A 20,984-nucleotide genomic window follows, 5' to 3' on the forward strand; every position below is an offset into this window, starting at 1 on the left:
TTCCAGACCAGCCAAGTCTACATAGCAAGTTCCAGGACAGCCTGCTACACAATAGAGATCCTGTCTCAAACAACAAAACACAAAAAGGTGTTTACTACACAAGCCTGCCGATATCCAATCAATCCCTAAAACCCACAACAGGTAGAAGATGTGACTCCACGAAGTTGTCCTCTGGCATTCACACATGGCATGCATGTCCCCAACACACACTCACACCTGGGCTGGGCAGGAAGATGGGGTCAAGTGTGAAGCCTTATATGGTGAACTCCTGGACTACAAAATGAGACCCTGTCTCAAAACACAGGCACAAGAGCAGTGGCTCTTGGCCTTCCTAAGGCCGTGACCTTAATATAGTTCCTCATGTTGTGGTGACCTCAACTATAAAGTTATTTTTGTTGCTACTTCATAACTACTGTTTTGCTACTGTTTAGAATTGTAATGTACATATCTGATATGCAGAATACCTGCTGAGACTCCCATGAAAAAGTCATTCGACCCCAAAGGGGTCACAACCCACAGGTTGAAAACTGATGCACTAGAGTTCAGTGGTTAAGGGGACCTTTTTAGGCTCCTACCACCCACATAGCCACTCATAACCACCTATAAATGTAGCTTCTCTTCTGGCTTCCACACAAAGCACATACATACATGTACACAAAGCACCCACACACACCCATACACATCAAATAAAAATAAATAAGTCTAAGAAAAGTTGAGGTATGAAAAGATTAGAAGAAACACAGGAACAAAAAACAGACAGACAGACAAAAAAAGAGCGCACTCATCCACAAGGAGCCCAAGGCCCGCCGAACCTTTCTGAGACTCATGCTTCTCCGTCTTGCCCTGGTAGTCAAAGCCCACGGCACTCTTGTCTACACGGTCAGCTTGCACACCGTATTTGCCACCGAAGCCACTAGAGTAGTCTAAGGAGACAAGACAGCAGTCAGCATGAGTTAAGACTCCCAAGAGACATACTGTGTTCATTTGGAACACAAGGGTTGCATTCTTTAGGATGACCTTGGACACCTCTGTTGGGGAACCTTGTTATTAAGGTAGCAGTCCTCCATGACTGGGTGGTTTTCTGAGCATAAAATGGGGGACTCCCTTTCTCACTGGGGCTCCCCTGTCTGCCTGTCTCTGCCTGAGAGTGTCCCTGAGCACAGGTGGCTGGCTCTGGCTGGCCATGTCTGAAAAGTGACCTTGTTCAGAGCTTTGTGCAAGGCTGCATAACTCAGCCCAGAAGTCCCACTCCGGCTTCCCACTGCATGACAATCAGGTGCTGTGCTATAACCAAGCGGCCCTTCCTGCTCGCTTGATGCCATGACCAACCATCCACTGTGCCCTAAAGATGCTCTTACATACCCTATCCCTAAAACAATAGCCTCGTCTCGCTGAAGCAGTCTACAGAGGTCATCCCAGACACACTCATGGCTGAACCCTGCTCTTTGCCACCTCAGCTCCCCTTCTCCCTTCAGGCTGGTGGCCAAGAACCTCCAAGGAGAAAGGGGAGAGGGGCACAACCCACAAACTGTGCAGACAGAGTTCAGCTCACACCCCACCATTGCAGGAGACTGTTTTGTATTGAGAGAATGAACTGGCCAGAGCAGTTCCCACTGGGAACGCTCAGCCGGGTCTACGGTGTGCAATCCTGCTTCAAGAAACCAAAGTAGGGGGGCTGCTGAGACGGCAGCATGGGTGAAAGAGCCTGCCACCGAGCCTGAAGAGCTCATCCCCAGAATCCATGTGTCAGAAGGAGAGGAAAGACCTCCGTGAACTTCTCTCTACCCCTGGTCTCTGCACATACAAAGTGAATAAAAATGTTTAAATAAAATAAATAGTGGGGAGGGGTACAAAGAAATAAAGGTGTCTGCCCACTTGAAAAATCTCACTGGCCACAGCCAGGCATGGCTGCACCCAGCTGCGGTCCCAGTACACAGGAGACTAAAGCAGAAGATTGCCAGGAGTGGGAAGCCAGCCTGGGCTTCAAAATAAAGCCTAAGCCAGCCTAGGCTACAGAATGAGTCCCTGTCTCAAAAATAAACAAAAATGACAGTCAGGTGAAGTGTCACATGCCTGCAATCCCAGCACTCATGAGTCTGAGGCAGGAGAACTGTTCAGTTCAATTGTTCAGTATCAATGGCATGATAGCATGATATCATCTTAAAAGAAACAAACCAAACCAAACCACTGGGTACTGTAAAGAAACAATTTGCCTTTGCAGTTTAAAAGCAAAAACAAAAACAAAAAAAGCAGCTCCAGAGTCATGTGACATCATGAAACCCAATCAGCACTTTCTTCCCCACGCTTCAGGGCACAGAATGGATACTACAGGCCCACAACTCTACTTTCTGTCTTCCAGGAACATTTGTATGTGCTGTTCATCCACAATGCCACAGAGCTGACTGAGCTGAGCTGCTCAGGTAAAGAGAAGGCAGCTTCCTCTGGAGTCAGCCGGCTCTGTGTACACCACAGACAGCGAGGGCACAGGCCCTGCCACAGCCAGATGGCCCTAGAGGTCAAAGCACAGAGCAGAGGCCTTCCTGCCTCCCCCCACCAGGCTGCACCAGCTCCCCCTACCTTTCTGGGAGGCATGCTTCTCAGTCTTCCCCTGGTATTCAAAGCCTACAGCAGACTGTGGGACGGAAACAAAAGGGACAGGCATTTAAATAGGACCATGGAGACAACCCATCTGAACTCATGGCACACAAAGAACAAAGCTTTTAGTTATGTGGTTAGGTGTGTGTGCCACACATATAAAGGCCAGAGGCTGCCCAGTGTCCTGCTCTATCACTGTTTCTTTAGGCCTTTGAGATGGTCTCACTGAACGGAGAGCTAGGCTGTTAGCCATCCTCCTGTCTCCTCCCCACTCCACACTGGGGTCTGAGCCGCCTCCCCATCCTTGAGTGTTTGGATTTCTGTTTGTTAATGTGCAGGGTCTCACTCTGTGGCTCAGACTGACTTTGAACTCCAGGTAATCCTCCTGCCTCTGCCTCTCAGGTGCTGGGGATACAGGTGTGAGCCAGGCTTAAACAATGTTGTTTTTTGACCTTCGGTTTCACAGTCAAACTACAGACTCAATCATCACTGACCCGGTCTGTGTGTACAGAATCCTCCATCCCCCACAGGCTCCCTGCTTGGCTGACTTATTCCAGGCACAGCATGCTGATCTGGAATTAATTCCCCTGCCACATGGACTTCCGGAACAAGCTTTACTGAGAACATTAACAAGATGGCAGGCCTGCCTTCATCATCCATTCTGCTTCCTGTGCAACCCGGAGCTGGGGCTCCGTACCTCTCACACTTTGGACATGATGGTCAGACCCTGCTACTATGTCTTAGAGTTAGAACACACACTGAAAGCAGTGTGCTGCCCTGCTCTACTGACAGACCCAGGCTGAGAGAATCAGAACAGCCTCAGGTTTACTACAGAGCCTCTGGACTTTAAGACCGCAGTTCAGTAAACCCACCCTATCAATCACATCTATCCAAGGAAGACAATGAAAAAGGTCCCTGATGGTATACCATAGCTGAGTCAGAGGCTAAGCACACAGGGAGGCCTGCAGTAAGCACACGGAGGCCTATCACTCCATGTCACTGCCTAGTCTCCATTAGATAGTCAGCATCCTTCACTTAGGTCAGAGAGGCAAGCATCAGAGACGCTCATTTAAATTCTTACCTAAACAACCTTACTACAGTCCCATGGAGTCAGAGGCTACCTGTGAACTGCTGCACTGACCCAAAAGTGCAGCCACAAGTACAGCCTGAAGCTCTGGGCAGGGAGCCGGCAGTCCTGGCCATCACGCACCTGATCCACCCTGTCCATCTGGACACCGAACTTGCCTCCGAAGCCCCGGACCGAGTCCACTTGTGAGCAGTGCTTGGAAAGCTTCGACTGGTACTCATGGCCCACGGCTGACTGGACAAAGAATAAAGATGCGGCATTATGCACCCACGCCCAGTGTGGCACTGCAACCCTACCCCCCAGCTCTGTTGCTGCAGCTACTTGAGGCTAAAAGGAGGGCACCCTTGTCAGTGAGGGGCCCCGACTTCCAGGACACAGCCTGGAAATGGCTGAGCCCTGGTGCAGGGTTCCACTGTGCACCCCAAACCTAGAGATCCTCTATAACACCCCTGACGACAGGTAGGAACGTGACAGGATCAGACATGAACAAAGGACAGAGCCTGAAGTATACACAGGAAGACCCATTTCCTCAATCACTCTCTCAAAGTCAGGTGTTTTCAGGGCTATGACCCAAGAGTCAAAGGAGACACACTTTGTGACTGTACTGAAACAGATACAGGTACTGCCGTGGCAATGCACACATGCATACCACACCTCCCAGACATGCAGACCACACTGGCAGGAGCCAAGGGCTGTTACCTGCACAAGAGCCTCCTATCAGCCCTCACCAAAGGCTGCAGGTCCCTGACTGCAGGGCCTTCTGTTCAAGGCTATAGACCTACCAATAGGCAATGCAAGGGGCATCAACCCACAGCCTAACAGACACCCTAGCCCCTTCCATAAGCAGTGCTGATATCTGCACTGTCACCAGCTGCCCACCACAGCAGTCCCGTGGCCTTTCTCATGATGGATGATGTCTGTGTAGCTCCTTCCTAGACAAGGACAGCTCAGAGTGGGGATGCAGAGGGCCCTGTGCCTCTGAACCTGGCTTCTTGGCCTGTAACCATGGGCTTTTCCACCTACAGTTCCTGAATAACGACTTGGAGGCTTATTTGATGATAAATGCCTAGGCCCTAAGTTTTGGCTTGTTCCCACTAGCTTGGAACTCAATTATCCCATTTAAACCAGTCTAAGTTCTGCCATGTGGCTGGTTACCTTTCATACATCCATCTTCCTCAGACTCTGAGGTGAATCTTCCAGCTCTTGACTTCTCGAATCCTACCTCTTCTCTGCTGGATGTCCCACCTTCTACTTCCTGTCTCAGCTACTAGACCATCAGCTTTTTATTTACAGGGGATGCTTCCACACAGTACATTAGAGACTCTCTCTATATTGGCCTTCCTGGCAACACAGAACCCCAACTGAGTGCCCTACAGAGAATGTCAGCCCTGTGTACCATAGACTTCTCTTGGTTGATTGGCCAACTGCTCAGTTTGGCCTTGCCCTTGGGCCCTGTTCTGCATATCACCAACTTCAACGCCCTTCTTCAAAGCCACTGAGGTCTGTGTAATAGGCAGAACACTGTCTACAGAGAAAACCTTGGCTGAATCACTCTCTCCTTCCCAGGCTTCACTGTGGTCATCAGCTGATGGCAGACCATAAGCCACAGCCTATGAAACCCCATGTGGCACTGTGGCCTGTCCTTGGCCTTTAGGCTCCCACACAGAAGCTGTCAGTGAAGAATCAAAAAGAGGCAGCCATGCCAAAGAGATTTCCTGGCAGGATTGTCCATCAGAAAGAAATTAAAGAGAAAACTGGGCTGAAGTGACAGCTGGCCCTGGTTCCAACCTCTGCTGGAATGTGCGCTCAACAGCTTCTGGTCTTCTATTGGCAGAAGCATATCTATTATCTGCCTTGACCAGCATCATGCAGAGAAGGCAAGAAGCCTCCTTGGCAGGCCACAATCGCCTGATCCCTAAAGGTCCCGGTGGCTCCAGCCCTGGACCTCACAGGTATGTGCTACCCTGAATGAGGCTGGCTGAATAAGTCTCTGGAATTCACATGTTTTCAGTTTCTAGAGAAGACAGACTACGAATAGCTCAGCCATTCGTGTTCAGGTTTTTGACAACAGATTATTCTCAGGTGTTCACATGAGCCAAGGGCTAACCTCTCCTCAATGTACAGGGCCTAAGGGGTCAAACAAGATGGAACACCCTGGCTAATGTCACCCACTGCTAGAGAGCCAGCTGGTCAATAGCTGAGGTAAACTGAAGTTTTTAGGAGCAGTCTGGTCCTGAGCGTAGTCAGCCACAGAAGGTGGCAGTACACAGGTACAGCACAGGGTACCCAGCACAGAAGACCAGTCAGGCACAAAGTGAGGGTAGTGAGTTCTAGGGCAAGCTCAGAAGGGCATGTCTCCCCAGAATGGCAGCACAGGGTAGCAATGAGAACTCATCGAAGGAAACAGAGGTCAAGACAGGTGAGCACAAAGAAATTTCAGTCTTAGAGAGTGGTGTTAGGTATGGCCTTGTTGGAGGAAGTGTGTCACAGTGGGTGGGCTTTAGGGTTTCAAATTCTCAAGCCAGGCCCAGTATCACTCTCTCTGTCTGCAGATCAAAATGGAGAACTCCCAGCTAATCTTCAGGACCATGTCTGTCTGTGTGTGCTCATGTTCCCTGACATGACGATTAATGGACTAAACCTCTGAAACTGTAAGCTAGCCCTAATTAAATGCTTTCCTGCATAAGAGTTGCCATGGTCATGGTGTCTCTTCACAGCCTATAGTCAGGGTGCCCGCAGGCTAATGAGTCCACTCCTCTAATGGACAGTGGTGTCTCCTTGAGACACGGTCATGGCCTTCTGTGCCTAGCATAGCTGAATACAATCCATGTGTGAGGGAGTCACCCATCAGACAGGCAGCAGCTGAGCCTCTCTTCCATGTCTACCCAGCAGCATCACTGTCTACTCATCAGAACCACCCCATACGGCTCACTCAGGACTACACTGTTACAGCATCAACAGAGCGCAAAGGCCTGCTCTGCAGGAGACACACTCACATACTGCAACTTTCTCTCTGGAAAAACCAGCCAGCCTAGAGTGAGCGCCAGAGCAGGCTCCACTCCCTCATCTTGGGGCAAGAAGATGCAAAACACTACCAGACTGATGGTTTATGCAGCAAATGCCCACAGCATCTGCTTGTCAGTCAGAACCATTGATGCCACTCCCAGGGGCTCAGGCACAGCTGAGACAGGATGGACATCCTCCCCACCTGGCCACAGAGTGGCCCACAAATGCAAATAGGACATAAGCTAAGCGTCAGTGGACTCCACAGATGTGATGGGAGCTAAGGGCCCTCAGAGCTGACTTCGCCCATCTCAACCATAGGCCATGGTGACAATGACGTCTGTGAGACGGATGCTTCCAGACTCTGTTGTGCTCACAAAGCCGGTCATGGTGCTGATCTCTCCCAGAGAGCCCCCCCTACATACTAGCCACTGGCTGGGGCCTCTGACAATGTAAAACAGCTACTAGAGACACAGAAGAACTTTACCAGAGGGCAGCTATAGAAGACCCCTCAGAGCAACCCCTCACCCTCAGCAAACCCCACTCTACACTATGACTCAGGAAAAGTCTGACTGCCACCCACATCATGCACCCATGCAGGCCAGCAGCTCAGCCCGGTCAGCCACTTACTCTGTCCATCCTATCCTGCTCCACACCGAACTTCCCGCCATAGCCGTGGGAAGCCTTGGGTCCCGTTTCCAGCTCCTTCTCCTTGAGCGTCTGGTGTTCTTGGAAGACATTCTCTCGAAGCTTGTGAATGCTGGAGGGGAGGAAAAGCAGGGCCATGTCAGGGTCCAGGCATGCACCTCACCCGACAGCAGGACAAACAGGAATACAGATGCCCTTGTGAGTCAGCGAGATTGCTGTCCTGTTTGTTCACTGTGCCTGCCTCCAAGGCTCTGTATGTGGGAGGAATATGGGTCTAAATCCACACAGGACCATGTGGCCAGTCCCAGAGGCAGCGCAGCTGAGCTTCCCTTCACTTAGATCAGCAGATAGAGGGTTGATTTCTGTAAATGTCACCTAGAGTCCCATCTACAAACCCCCAAGGTCACCAGAAGGAGCTGGCTATGTTGGTTAGCATTGTGGCAACTTGATACAAGCTAGAGTCCTCTCAGAGAGGAAACCTCAACTGAGAAAATGCCCCCATCAGACTGACCTACTATAGGGCATTTTCTTGATGACTGATATGGGAGGACATAGCCCACTGGGGGGCGGAGTTAATGCTGGGAGAGCCCCTGGGATCTGCCTGGGTGGTATAAGAAAGCAGCCAAGCAAACCATGAGAAGTAAGCTATAAGGAGTCTTCCTCCATGGCCTCTGCTTTAGTTCTTGCCTGCAAGTTCCTGATCTGGCTTCCCTCAGTGATGGACTTAGAAGCTGGAAGGTGAAAAGAACCCTTTGCTTCTCTCTAGGTTGTGTTTGGTCAGTATCTTTATCATAGCAATGCAGAGCAAACTAAGACAAGCAGCAATGGTGTACAGGTGAGGAGCGCCAGAACCTGTCTGCCTGCAAACAGCTGTCACTGGGGCGCTGTGTCACAGGGCCTTCCTGAGCAGCAGACACAGGCCCCACAGCTCTGCATATGAACAAGCTCGAAAGTGGGGACAGAGGCACACCAGGCCCGGAACCACCGATCTTGATGAGCAGCAAAAGAGAAACACCACCAACAACCTGAGAGGAAGCATGGGACTCCCATATGCCCCTCCCCCTGGAGTCTTCATCCATCCAGAGAGCCACATGGGTGTTCCCATGCACCCTTCCCATCATGTTCTAAAACGATGGGGACAGACTCATAGGCACTTGGCTGCCCAGATCCCTGTTCACCTCATATCCATCCCCTCTTCTACTACACCAGGGAAACTCGAAACCTCTTCCATGGTAGGCTGGGTTACTCTACACTCAGATTCAGAAAGTCACTATGGGAAAGAATGTCACGAGCTTGGAAGGTGGGACCAGACAGGGAAACTCAGCAGGACTCTATCTCAGAAATAGATAAAAATATCAGCTACAATCCTCCTACAAGCCGGGCGGTGGTGGCGCATGCCTTTAATCCCAGCACTTGGGAGGCAGAGGCAGGCGATTTCTGAGTTCGAGGCCAGCCTGGTCTACAGAGTGAGTTCCAGGTACAGCCAGGGCTACACAGAGAAACCCTGTCTCAAAAAAAAAAAAAAAAAAAAAAATCCACCTACAAGCCAAGCCACCACACAGCCCTCTTCTGGGCACCTAGTCAAACGTTCTGATTACCGCAGCCAAAATACCAAAGCAGACATACAGGATGTGTTCTTAACCCTTTGGGGCCTAAAACAGCATCTAGGTGTCTGCAGAGGGCCTGCCTGCCCTCCCTGACAGGGATGCAAGCTGCTGTAGAGTTGGCATTTCAGAAGGTGCTGGGTCAGACTCGATGCATGGTACATTCCACAAGATTGGAGCTGGGCTCCCAAGGTCAAGCACTAAATTCCAGGAGACAACTTGTAGACAATGATCCAAATGAAGATGGTTAGGGTCCAAGTTACTCAAAGCCATCCCACACCCTCAGCAGCTGCCACTGAAAGTGAAGAGTTTATGCTACTGTGTTCTGTGTTGAAAGACATGGCTAGGTCTCCTGTCCATTATCTGTGTGTGCCTGACACCTTAGGCCCACGCACAAACACTAGACTCTTAACGATCTTCACCTGGAGAGGCAGGGAGGCCCGCTCTGATCTCACCCTATGGGCACGGTGTGTGGGAGAGTGGGGTGCCATAAGGTACTTACTTGATGTGTTCCTGGTGCCCCGATCCCTGCACGGTTTTAGCACCCCATCTCTGCTCCTTTTCACTCACATCATTCTGCAAAGAGAAGAAGTTAGCACATCCCACACCCTAAAAAAGCATTCCCTAAACCCTAACTAGTGTATCTCTACCCTGGAAGAGCCAGTGGTACATGCCCTAACTAGAACACCCTGAGGACTAGTACATTCTGTACTCTAACTAGTATACCCTGAACCCTATTAGTACACCCTGAGCTCAAACTAATACATGATTTAACAAGTATACCTTGAGCCCAACTAGCACATCCTGTACCCTAACTAGCATACTCCCCCCCATTTTAACTAGCACACCCCATACCCTAAATACTATAATTCCCATCCTAGAGAAATATGTAGTACTCTCATGCCTAACTTGTATGCCCTGAGACCTAAACAGTACACCTGGCACCCTAATTTACTTATCTTATGCCCTAATTAGTATATCCCAGACCCTAACTAGTACGTCTAAGCTGTACCCCTGTGCCCTGGAGGAAATTATGCAGCTCAGTGCAGGGGCAGGCTGGGAACCTCAGAGGCAAACAGCCAGTAAGACAAAGCAGGCTGGTGACTCCTACCACAAAATCAGGATCAGTCTCCCAGTCATCAGCTCCTCCATCATCCTGCGTGATGGACACAGCATGGCCTGCAGAGGCTTTCCACATCTGCAAGAGCGGCAGAGAGTCACCTAGGAGAGTCACCCCAGCACTCCAGAGAAGCCTTGACCCAAACCCTTAGGAAGCCACCTCCCCGCAGAGGACAGTCACTGAACTCCAGGACACCTGCACGAATCACAGCTTCATATTAAGACTCCTGAAGGTAGCAGGGTGGTGGTGGCACACGCCTTTAATCCCAGCACTTGGGAGGCAGAGGCAGGCGGATTTCTGTGTTCGAGGCCAGACTGGTCTACAAAGTGAGTTCCAGGACAGCCCTGTCTCGAAAAAACCAAAAAAAAAAAAAAAAAAAAAAAAAAAGAGTCCTGAAGGTGGAGCTGGGGAGACAGCTCCATGCAAGGCTTGCTTTGGCATCCATGTAGAAAAACAATCTCATTGTGATGAGGACATTTGTAACTCTAGTGGCCTGGGAGGCAGGAGGATCTGAGGGGCTCACTGGCCAGCCTAGCCTACTTACTGACTGCCAGACCATGAAGAACCCTTACTCAAAAAAACAAAAACCAAAAAACATGGTTGGGACTGGAAAAATGGCTCAGAGGTTAAGAGCACTTGCTGCTCTTCCAAGCTTCTGAACCAAGCTTCAGTCGCCAGCACCCATGCGGCAGCTCACTGTAACTCCAGCTCTAGAGGACCCAATGCCTTCTCTGGGCCCTCGTGGGCACTGCAAACATGTGGTATAGACATACGTGCAGACAGAACACTCACACCTACAATAAAAGGGAAAGCGGTTCGGTGACTTACACCTATAATCTGAGCAGTAGGTAGGCTGAGGCAGGAGGACTGCTATAAGTTTAAGGCCAGACCAGACTGGGCGACAGAGTAGGACTCCATTTCAAATCAACAAAGTGGGGTGTGCATGTTCTCCACCAATGAGGACCTCACCCTGATCAGTCTTAGGGTGACTGCACACTCCAGGAGCAGCACAGGGACAGGGAGCATGCAGTTCTGGTATACCCTAAGTGTCACTCCTGGCAAATGTATGTTTTATTTTACCACAATTTAAAAAGATTATCTTGGCTTTAATGAGTTCCTAGGACTATGATGGCTGTCTTAAGGTAAGCAACCAGGCCAGTAACCTGCCTCCAGCAGCTTGGTGAAGGGCAGGTTTGCAATTTGGGGGGCACAGTGCAGCCTTCCTCACATTAGAAGCTGGTAATGAGACGGCAAATCCTGTGGGCAAAGAATGTTCCAGACATGACCCACTTTTGACAAGATTTTTCTTTCTCTTTTTTTCATTTTGGGGGAGTACTCATGTCTGCAAATCATAAACACGCATGCCCATGTGTGTGTCCTCCGTCACTCTTCCACCTTATTCACTGAGGCAGGATCTCTCAGTCAGACCCACAGCTCCTGGATAAGGCTAGTCTCACCAGCCAGCTTGCTCTTTGGATCTCCTACCCAGGCCCACCTGGCATTTACCTGAGTTCTGAGGCTCAGAACTCACATTCGTGTGGTGAACACTGAGCCATCTCCCCAGCCCTTAACGGGCTGTGATCACAGCACCTGCCACTCTTGCCTTCACCATATACAGGTCCCAGAGGTTGGATTTAAGCTCTCTAGCCTGGCAGTGATGCTCTTACACACTGAGCCGACTCACTAGCCTCCTCTTCCTCATTTTTGAGACACTGTCTCACCACTGAACCCAGAGCTTGTCAACTGGCTAGGCTGACCAGTGATTCCAGGGATCTGCCTCTTGCTGCCCCCAGCACTTTACAGATGTGTGCCCAACTCTTACTTGGATGCTTGGGATCCAAACTTGGGTCCTTAGGCTTGCATGGCAAACATTTTACCTACAGAACTATCCTTCTAGGTCCCAGCATCAGATTTCTTTGCAAAGGTTATTGTACCCTCACTTACCCCAGGTCTCTCCCTGCAGAGTCAGGAAGAGAGCCCTTTCTACATCTGACCCAAGAGAAAGCATACTGGAGCTGTCACAACACACAAACCTTTCTCTTTTGCTGGGAAAAGCAGTTCAGAGTCTGTCCGAATCCAAGGAATCCAAAGTGGAATATGAGGGCATCTGCGATGATCAATGATTACCTATGAAGAGAAGACTGGAGGCTCAGCACACCTGTACCAGGCTATTCGGGCAACCTCACCTCAAGCCCTGCAAGGCACTTTTAGAGATACTCCGAGTGCTTGCTTTCTCTATCTCGCTCTCTATATATATACATATATATATAGAGAGAGAGAGAGAGAAGGCTATATAGCTTACTTAGTGATTTCCAGACCAATGAAGAACCCTGACTCAAAAAAGCAAAAATCAGGTATATATATATAAGCTGCCTATAATTACATCAGCGGACAGGAAGACCAGCCTCTTTCTAACTAGAGCCCACAGGAACCAGAGGACTCCGCAGATTCAAAGACCTCACCCCCCATACTTAGCCAACCCCCCCCACCAACCCCAAATGCAGCTGAGATCTCAGCCTCTGTGGTCGGCACCTGCCCTGCTCGCTGTACAGCTGAGATAGAACATTTCTTTCCCATTCTAATGTATGAAGGCGGAGGGCGACAGAACTCTGTCACTGCATTTAGAAACCGAAGCCTGGCATGGCAGCACACGCCTATGACTCCAGCTGCGGCAGAGACAGGACAGCCTGCCTCTAAAAGCTAAAACATGAGCCAGCACAATGGCACACACCTGCGATCCTAGTGCTTTGAGGTAGAGGCAGGGGGACCAGAGTTCTATAACTCCCATCCTTAGCCAGCCTGGGCTATGTGAGACCACCTTTAAAAAAACAAAACAAAACAAAAAAACAAACAAACAAACAAACAAACAAAAAACCCACTAGTCACAGCCCATTCATCAGGGCTGGGAGATGGCTCAGCAGATACAAGTGCTTGCTGCACAAGCCTCATGACCTGCACTTGATCCCAGAATCCATGTGGAAAGCCAGATATGGAGCCAGTGAGCAGCAATGCTGGGGTTGAGACCGGGGTCTTACTCCACAAACACTCTGCAACCCAGCCATGTCCCTAGCTGTATGCTCAATGTTCTCAACTTCAGAACCACGAAAACAACCAACTGAAAAATAAGTCTGTGTAATCTGGGATCTAAATAAGGCCCCTGTACCCATCTCTCACACACCAAAGGACTGAAATGAACATGAATGCTTCTGACTGCAATTTGCTGATAACATCTCAGATGTTATGTTAAGAACACAAGGATATATATACAGCCGGGCGTGGTGGCGCATGCCTTTAATCCCAGCACTTGGGAGGCAGAGTTCAAGGCCAGCCTGGGCTACAGAGTGAGTTCCAGGACAGCCAGGGCTACAGAGAAACCCTGTCTCGAAAAACCAAAAAAAAAAAAAAAAAAAAAAAAAAAGAACACAAGGATATAAAAACAGAATAAACACACTGGGAAGTACTCTGTGTATGTCTTTCTGTCTGCCTTTATGTGTCTATGTGTATGGATGTGTCTGTTTGTGTCCATGTATGGGTCTGTGGAGCAACAAGTGTGCTGTGGTGTGCTTATGGAAGTCGGAGGATAGATAGCCTGAATCTTTCCTGCCACATATGTCCCAGGGACTGAACTCAAGGTGTCAGGCTCAGTGGCAAGTGTCCTTTGCCCACTGAGCCTTCTCATCTAAATGCTCAAATGTTTTTTGGTTCCTCAAAAGATAACCACCAGAAAACCAACAAGAACCTGTATGGCAGCATATAAACTAGAACCCAGCACTCAGGGCGCTGAGGTGGAGGCTGTAGAGTTTGAGGCTAGCCTGGACTACAGAATGAGACCCTGCCAAGAAGCAAACACGTGACAGGATGACCTGTGGAAGAAGAATGGTTTTCAAATAATGGATTCCGAATATATAAAGAGCACTTACTAATCATTAGTTAAAAAGATAGCTAACCTGTTTAATAACAAAGATGCCAGGCACAGTGATAGGGGACTGGGGGAATGACACTTAAACATAGGAGCTCAATGGAAGGATCTCATCTCAAAACAAACAAAAAAGGAAACGGAGGAAAAAGGCAGGGCTGGAGCTCATGGGTGGAATACAAGCTTTGTGTGTTCGAGGCTCTGTACTTGATCCCCAGCAAATGGGATGTGGGGGGTGCTGGCAATGTGGGAGGAGGGCTGAGAGGAGAGCTAATCAGGGGAAATTCGAGGCTAAGATATCCAGTTTCGTTCTTTTCTAAAGGACAGAGCAGAGCGGCCCAGCTTGATAGTGTGTGCCCACAGCCTATAATCCCAACACTCAGGAGGCAGGAGGATGGCTGCAAGTGTAGGGGGCATGCTGGTGTACGTAGTGAGTTTCCGGTTAATCAAAGCTATAGAGATCCGTCTCAAATGCATCCCAACCACCACCAAAAAGGGAGTGGGAGGGAGGAGTAGAAAGAGAGACACATACAGACAGACAGACTCCAGGTTTGTTCCTAGGCTGGCCAGAACTCCTTGGTCTTAAGGTCCTCTGCTTCAGCATTCCCAGCCACTGGGACCATGGGCATGCACATTCTATGTAGATCTCTGAGAAGGCCAAAACTGTTTGTGGTGATGGCTGTACAACTCTGAATACATCGATAACCACTGAACCCTTCAATCGGGTGATCACGTGTAGGGTGAAATATCAATAAAGCTGATAGAAATCAGACGGGGACAGAGAAAGCCACTCAGCCCCACACAGCCAGCACGAAGCTCAGTCAGAGAGGACCTAGTCACAGGATGGAGGAATCCACCATCTTGAGGCCCTGAACCTGATACCTATAGCGCAGCGGAGCAAAGGTGGCTGGGTCAGGAGTTGTTATGGAAAGGGCAACCCCCACCCCATGCCTATGGAGGCCAGTGCACAGACGGAGTAGGCTAGCCTGCCCAGGACTCCATTAAGAGACAAGCTGGTAGGCAGACACGACCATGCCCAGGACAAAGACCAGGGGCACAAGGAGGTAAGGATGCTCAGGACGGTGCGGAGTTATGCCAGGTGCCTTCCCGACTAACAGGTCAAAGTCTGAAGGGCCAATTAAATTCCCTGGCATTTTACAAGGTGTTAAAGGCATAACTGTCATAAGCCCTCAATTAAAGGTCAGCTCTAGGGCCAGGGCTAAAGTTGGGTGGAGAAGCTGTCTAGCAAGGCCCAGGGTGCTCTGGAGACCTAGTACCACAATCAGTTCTTCAACCCCACCTCTGCACTCTTCTACATCTGAAGCTCCCACAAAAGCTGCTTCTCCCTCCTTCAAACTTCTGGTGACAACCTTCTCAGTCAAACAGAGAAGCAGTGTTGACTCAGGGCCTGAACTGGTGACTCACTCTGGGTGAGCCAGCAGAGGCCTGACCCCTGGTGGACGCTGGGGGAGGGGGGTGGGGGGTGGGCTGTAAGTTCTGACTGTGAGGGTCTACTGGGTGGTGAGGACTTACTGGAGCTTGGGCTACTTACTGGCAAGGCCCAGGCAGTGCAGCCAGGGCAAACCACTAGGAAGGGCTAAAGCCTCTGCTTGCTTCACTGGGCACAACAGGGAATTCCTTCTCCCTGGCCACAAGTCCCCATCCCTCACACGGACCAAGAGGAAACAAAGGAACATACCAGGCCCAAACACCTCTGCAGTGACTGGGCACACACCCAGGAGGAGGGGCGGCTGGATTCCAGGCTCCTTAGCTCCAGGAAGCAAGCTAGGCGCTTGGATTTCCATTGACCCCATTGCAAATTTCCCTCAGGTGCCCAGGCCTTTCCTCAGATGTTGGCCTCTCAGCCCAGTCCTGAGGACTAGAGACCAATGCTGGAACCCGGCTGCTCAGCCTTACCAACTTCCTACAGGTCCTTGGACCCTCATAATTCCACTGGGTTCTGGAACCCCAGGCTCCCCAGGCCCACCAGCTTCCCCCAGGCCCTCATCATTCCACTAGATTCTAGAAGCAAAGTCCCCTTACCCCCACCAGCATCTCCCAGGCCTCAGGTCTACATTCTTTTCCCAGGTTCTGGTACTCTGACTACCACAGACCCATAATTATGCACTCTGACCTAGAACACCCCAAACCGACTTAGCACTTCATCCTGGGTTCCTGCTCTGAAACCCCACCCCTTTCTTTATGTCCAAAATTCCTAGGGCCTGTGTCCTAGGGCCCGCCCCCTCAGAGCCAGACCGGCTGTGCACCCCTAGCTACTCCACAAATGACGGGATGAACGGCTCAGCATTGGTGTCCGAAACCTCCGATCCTTGCCCAATACCCGGGGCTCCGACGTCCCCATCCAGACCCTGCGACCCGGGACTTTGAGCCTCCAATCCTGGCCCTACACCCCGAATCCCGAATCCCAGCGCCACACCACAACCCCAACCCCCCGATTTCGGACCCACACCGCGAACCCTTGGCCTTGACTCTGCACCCCGGTTCCCCCTCCTAGCACTGCACTCCAACCCCCGATCCTAGCCCTGCAGCCCGGGTCCCGACGCCCGACCCCAGCCACACACCCCAAGTCACAATCCCGGCCCCACACCGCGAACACCGGGTTTTGGCCTGGAATCCTGACTCAGGGGTCCCAGCCCTACACTCCGAGGCCTCGACCAACAGATCCTGGCCCTGCACCCCTGGGCCCCGACCCTGCCCCGCACTCGGATCACCTGGGCCCAGTCCAGACCCTGTACCCCAACCTCCCGTCCAGGCCCGGCACCCTGACAACTCATCATCCCACACCCTTCCTGTCCCCCAGCAGCTCTCTAGGACGCCCATCCCCCGCTCACCGCACCAGCAGGGTCCACCAGGCTCCCGCCGCGCCCCGCCGCTCCCTGTGCCCGCTCACTTCCGGTTCCGCGGAGGCGGGGCCGCATCCGGGGCCACGCAAGATCCCGCCCTATTCCAGGCCGTCCCCGCCCCGTATTCCTGTTAGCTGATCAAGAAAGCAGGATACACAGTTCCAGGACTCATAGGCAGCTCGGCCGCCAGTCAGCTGCGGAGATCCGATTTAGAAACACCCGTCAAGCCCTGTCCAACACACATTCACCCTCAACCCAGCTTCCAACCATGTATCCACCCTGCAACTCTCTACCCACGCATGGATCTACACAGCATCATTCACTCCCCTGTCAATCTTCTACCCACCAATCCACCAATCTGTCCTTCTGCCCATCTACCCATACACCCACTCATCTAGCCATACATCTGTTCATCCATTCTTCCATCTATCTGCTTCCTATTGTGATCAAAAAACTGAACCCTGTCTCGAAAAACAAACAAAACAAAACAAAACAAAAAGAACTGATCAAATACAGCTTGGGGAGAAAACTGCTTATTTGGCTCATAAATTATAGTCCATCACTGAGGGAAGGAAGTTAGAACAGGAACTCAGGCAGGGCAGGAACTGAAACAGAGACTATGAAGGAGTGCTGCATACTGGCTTGCTCAGCCTTTCTTTCACATCCCAGGTCTACCAGTGTAAGGGTGGCAACCCACAACGGTGGGTTGGGCCCTTCTGAATCAATCAGTAACCAAGAAAATGCCCCCACAGACTAGCCTACAGGCCAGTCTGATGGCAATTCATCAACTGAGGTTTCCTCTTCCAAGATTACTCTAGTGTCAAGTTGACAAAAACTAACCAACATGTCACCTATACACCCATGTGTCAACCATCCATCTACTTATCTATCCATCCACTCATCTATCTGTCCTAGTTGACATTAACTGTCAACTTGAAACAGCCTAGAATCACATTTTTTTTTAAAAAAATCTCAAATGTGTACTTGTCTTATTTAGGTTATTCTGTGGGCATGATTGTCTTGATACAGGAGGGCCAACCCACTGTGGTCCATCCCTAGACAGGTGTCCTGGACTGTATAACAAAGCTAGCTAATAAGGCAGCGGCCAAGTGGATCACTTAGAGGCCAGTCTGGTCCTGATCAGCCAAGTGAGGGATTCTGTCTCTCCTGCCCCCCTCTCCAGAAGGAGGAGGAGGAGAAAGGAGATGAAAGAGGGAGGTTAGGGATGTAATTCAGTGGTAGAGTGCCTGTCTAGTATGTACAGGGCCCTGGTACCAACCTTAGCACCACAAGGCAGAAAACAAAAGGCTAAACTGTCAAAATTTATGAATAGATCAGGAAGGAAAAAGAGATGTCAGGTGTCAGAGGAGAATGTTCCCATGTGTGTGTGCACAATTCACATGTAAGTGTGCATTCAACTGCATGAGCACACATACAGAGGTCCAAGGACACATTCTGGCATCTTCCTCAGGAAGGCCACTCACTGCTTGAGACAGGATCTCTCTGGCCTGCAGTTCATCCACTAGGCTAAGCTGGCTGGTCAGCAGGCCCCAGAGATCCTCCTGTCTTTGCTTCTCTGCTGAGGGGATTGCAAATGTGCACCACTCCACCCACCATCCTCTCATTGGTTCTGAGGATCACACTCAGTCCCTCATGCCTGCAGAGCAAACACCCAGCCATCTCCTAGCATAGGGTAGTTGTTGTTGTTCTTGTTGTTTTAGTAAAACCATGGTCTCAAGTGTTTTGTTAAATAAAAACTACAGGCATCATTTTATACTAAGTACCTAAACCGTGCCCAACAAGTGGGGTCAGTCACTTAAGCTAAGTTCCACGTACCCAAGCTGAAAAGCCAAGCTCTATTCTTGAACCAGGGACAGTGGTGTGTGCCTGAGTCCCTGTGATGGGGCACCTGAGACAGGAAGATGGCTTTTGCCTGAGCACCATAGTTGAGAACTCACCTCCAAACCAGAGATTTGTTTACCCTTCTGAGAAGAGGTAGCAGCTAGAAAATCAGTAACTTCCAAATCACACAAGGACCCCCCTCTTGCTGTAACTCTCACATGGGAACAGCTTAGAATCAGAGGTGCAGGTCAGTGAGATGGCTCAGTGGGTAAAGGTGCCTGCCACCAAGCCTGACAACCTGAGTTCAATGCTAGTAAAATAAGTAGCCCACTGTGTGTCTTGGTTTCTTCAAACTATTCACTGGGGTGTACCTCAAAACTACCACCAAACAAACAACACAGCCTTCTCCCCTCAGCTCCAAAGAACTACTGACTCAACAAAGTGCTGCTATATTCTAGACTCAAAGTCAATTAAGATCCATCAACTAATGAATAATTTGCCCCCATAATATTCACAAAAGCCTGAGGTCAGAAGAACAAGTGAACAGTGTTTTCTGGCCACAGCAGAACTGCTGTACTCAAGAACTCCTAACAGCTGTAGTTGCTGGCACAAGATTAAGCCAATCAACATCCCAGAATGGACTGGGGATGGGGCTCCCACCACTAGCTCAGGAGCTATTGGCAGTTGATAGCTGCTGGAGGGGGTAAGACTGGTTTTGTTGATGGTATGGTTCCTGGTAGGTCAAGTAAGCATGCACACCCATCCACCCACCCACCGAGCCATACATCCACCTATGCAGCCCTCAGTCCATCCATTTACCTCCTCGGGGCTGGGATTCCCAGTGCACACCTCTGTTTGGCTTTTTCTGTGGGTGCTGGGGACTCAGGCCTCAGGTTTGTCCTGTAATCACTACTGGCAGAGCCATCTCCCTAGCCACCGCCTAGCCTCCCACATAGATCTTATTTGATTCAATAATGACGAAAGGAGTAAGATTTTCAGTCTTTTAAAGAAGTGGAAGTAAGTTGATTTGCAAGTATGGATCGTCTGTCTTTGAGGCCAAACAGTTTGTATCCTCCAAAGCTCAGCCCGAAGAGACCAGCGGTTTCAGGAATGAACCAGGAGCCCTGGAATGCAGAACAGGAAAGGCAGTGCACAAAGGTGCTGGGAGCTATTGGCCACTTCTCTGGAGTACAGGGGGATGGTGGGGGTGGGGGTAGGGGTGGAGACAGGCAGAGTGAAGGCAGGTCAGAGTCTGTTAGCAGATTTCCCAGCCTGCAGAGGCATGGAACAATAAGAAGCTCAAAGCAAGGGTAAAGATTTTATTGACCTTAGTGGAAGAAATAAGGGGTTTTGGGGTGAGAACAAATGTCTTGTATATATTTCAGCAAAATTGTTTGGTAGCTTGTAGCTTTGCTTCCCATGGTACTGTAGTACAAGAAGGCTAGGAGAAATACACTTTGTGGTGGTAATGACCTGCAGCGTTCCCATACCTGTCTCTTGCATCGTTTTTCTATTTTCCCCATAGTCAGCTTCACTTCACCCTCGGAGGACTGTGTGACTTCGTATCAATACACAGAGGTCCCTGAACCTCTGAAAGGAGGCAACTCTGAAGATACCTGGCTCTTAGTCTAGTGACACTAATGTCAGCTTCTGGACCAATTGTGCTGTGAAGATGTTAAGCCAGGCTTAGTGGTGCAGGCCTGTGACTCTAGCCTTAGGAAGACTGAAGCAAGAAGATGACAGTTCTAGGCCAGCCTGAGTTATACAGCCAGCTCTTGTTTAAAACAAAACAAAACCAGGCAGGAGCAGTAGTGCACATCTTTAATTCCCACATTAGGGAGGGAAGCAGAAGCAAGTGGAGCTCTGTGAGTTGAGGTTGGCCTAATCTACATAGCAAGTTCCAGGACAGCTGTGGCTGTGTAGAAAAAGACCCTGCCTCAAAAACTACCTAAGTAACCACACACAACAAAGTGCTGGGCTTGCTGTGACTTGTCCTTGTAGCGGCCAAAGGAAGTCAGAGCCCCTCTACCACCATCCCGGCAAGAGCATGTGGGACTCCAAAAGACCAGGCCATCCACATCTCCCAATCCAAGGTGACGCCCAAGTGCAAGGGAGGTTGGGGAGGATGTTATCAGCTCCTATGCCAGAAAACCAATCCTGAGTGGAAATGGTGGCTTTGAAGCCAGTTCTCATTGTCTGGGTATACGGACTGAGCACTCAGGAGGCCGAGGAAGGATAATTATCCAGAATCCAAGGCCAGCCTGTGCTACAAAGCAAGACTCTGTCCCAGAACAAACAAATACAA

The 20,984-nt window shown here is 50.2% G+C and overlaps 1 protein-coding gene across 6 annotated transcripts in view; it reads right to left on the reverse strand.

Moving 5' to 3' along the window:
• The window catches only part of Cttn (cortactin), a 35,837-nt gene extending 18,140 nt beyond the window's left edge, over positions 1 to 17,697 (reverse strand). For 3 of the 6 annotated variants that reach the window (XR_001785469.2, XR_003946381.1, XR_003946382.1), the window contains exons 1-8: positions 16,826 to 17,697; positions 12,091 to 12,184; positions 10,049 to 10,135; positions 9,440 to 9,513; positions 7,316 to 7,445; positions 3,806 to 3,916; positions 2,578 to 2,632; positions 813 to 923 (exon numbers count right to left, since the gene is read on the reverse strand). Coding sequence is in view for 3 of the 6 variants with exons in the window: in NM_001357116.1 (NP_001344045.1) it covers positions 813 to 923; positions 2,578 to 2,632; positions 3,806 to 3,916; positions 7,316 to 7,445; positions 9,440 to 9,513; positions 10,049 to 10,135 (568 nt within the window). In the remaining 3 variants the exon portion in view is untranslated. The remainder of the gene's footprint in view (positions 1 to 812; positions 924 to 2,577; positions 2,633 to 3,805; positions 3,917 to 7,315; positions 7,446 to 9,439; positions 9,514 to 10,048; positions 10,136 to 12,090; positions 12,185 to 16,825) is intronic. The other 3 variants (NM_001357116.1, NM_001252572.1, NM_007803.5) reach the window with 1 other exon arrangement.
• Between the last annotated feature and the right edge of the window lie 3,287 nt (positions 17,698 to 20,984).

This window comes from Mus musculus, chromosome 7, assembly GCF_000001635.26.
Source record: "Mus musculus strain C57BL/6J chromosome 7, GRCm38.p6 C57BL/6J".
In the NCBI taxonomy this organism is placed as follows: Eukaryota; Metazoa; Chordata; class Mammalia; order Rodentia; family Muridae; genus Mus; species Mus musculus.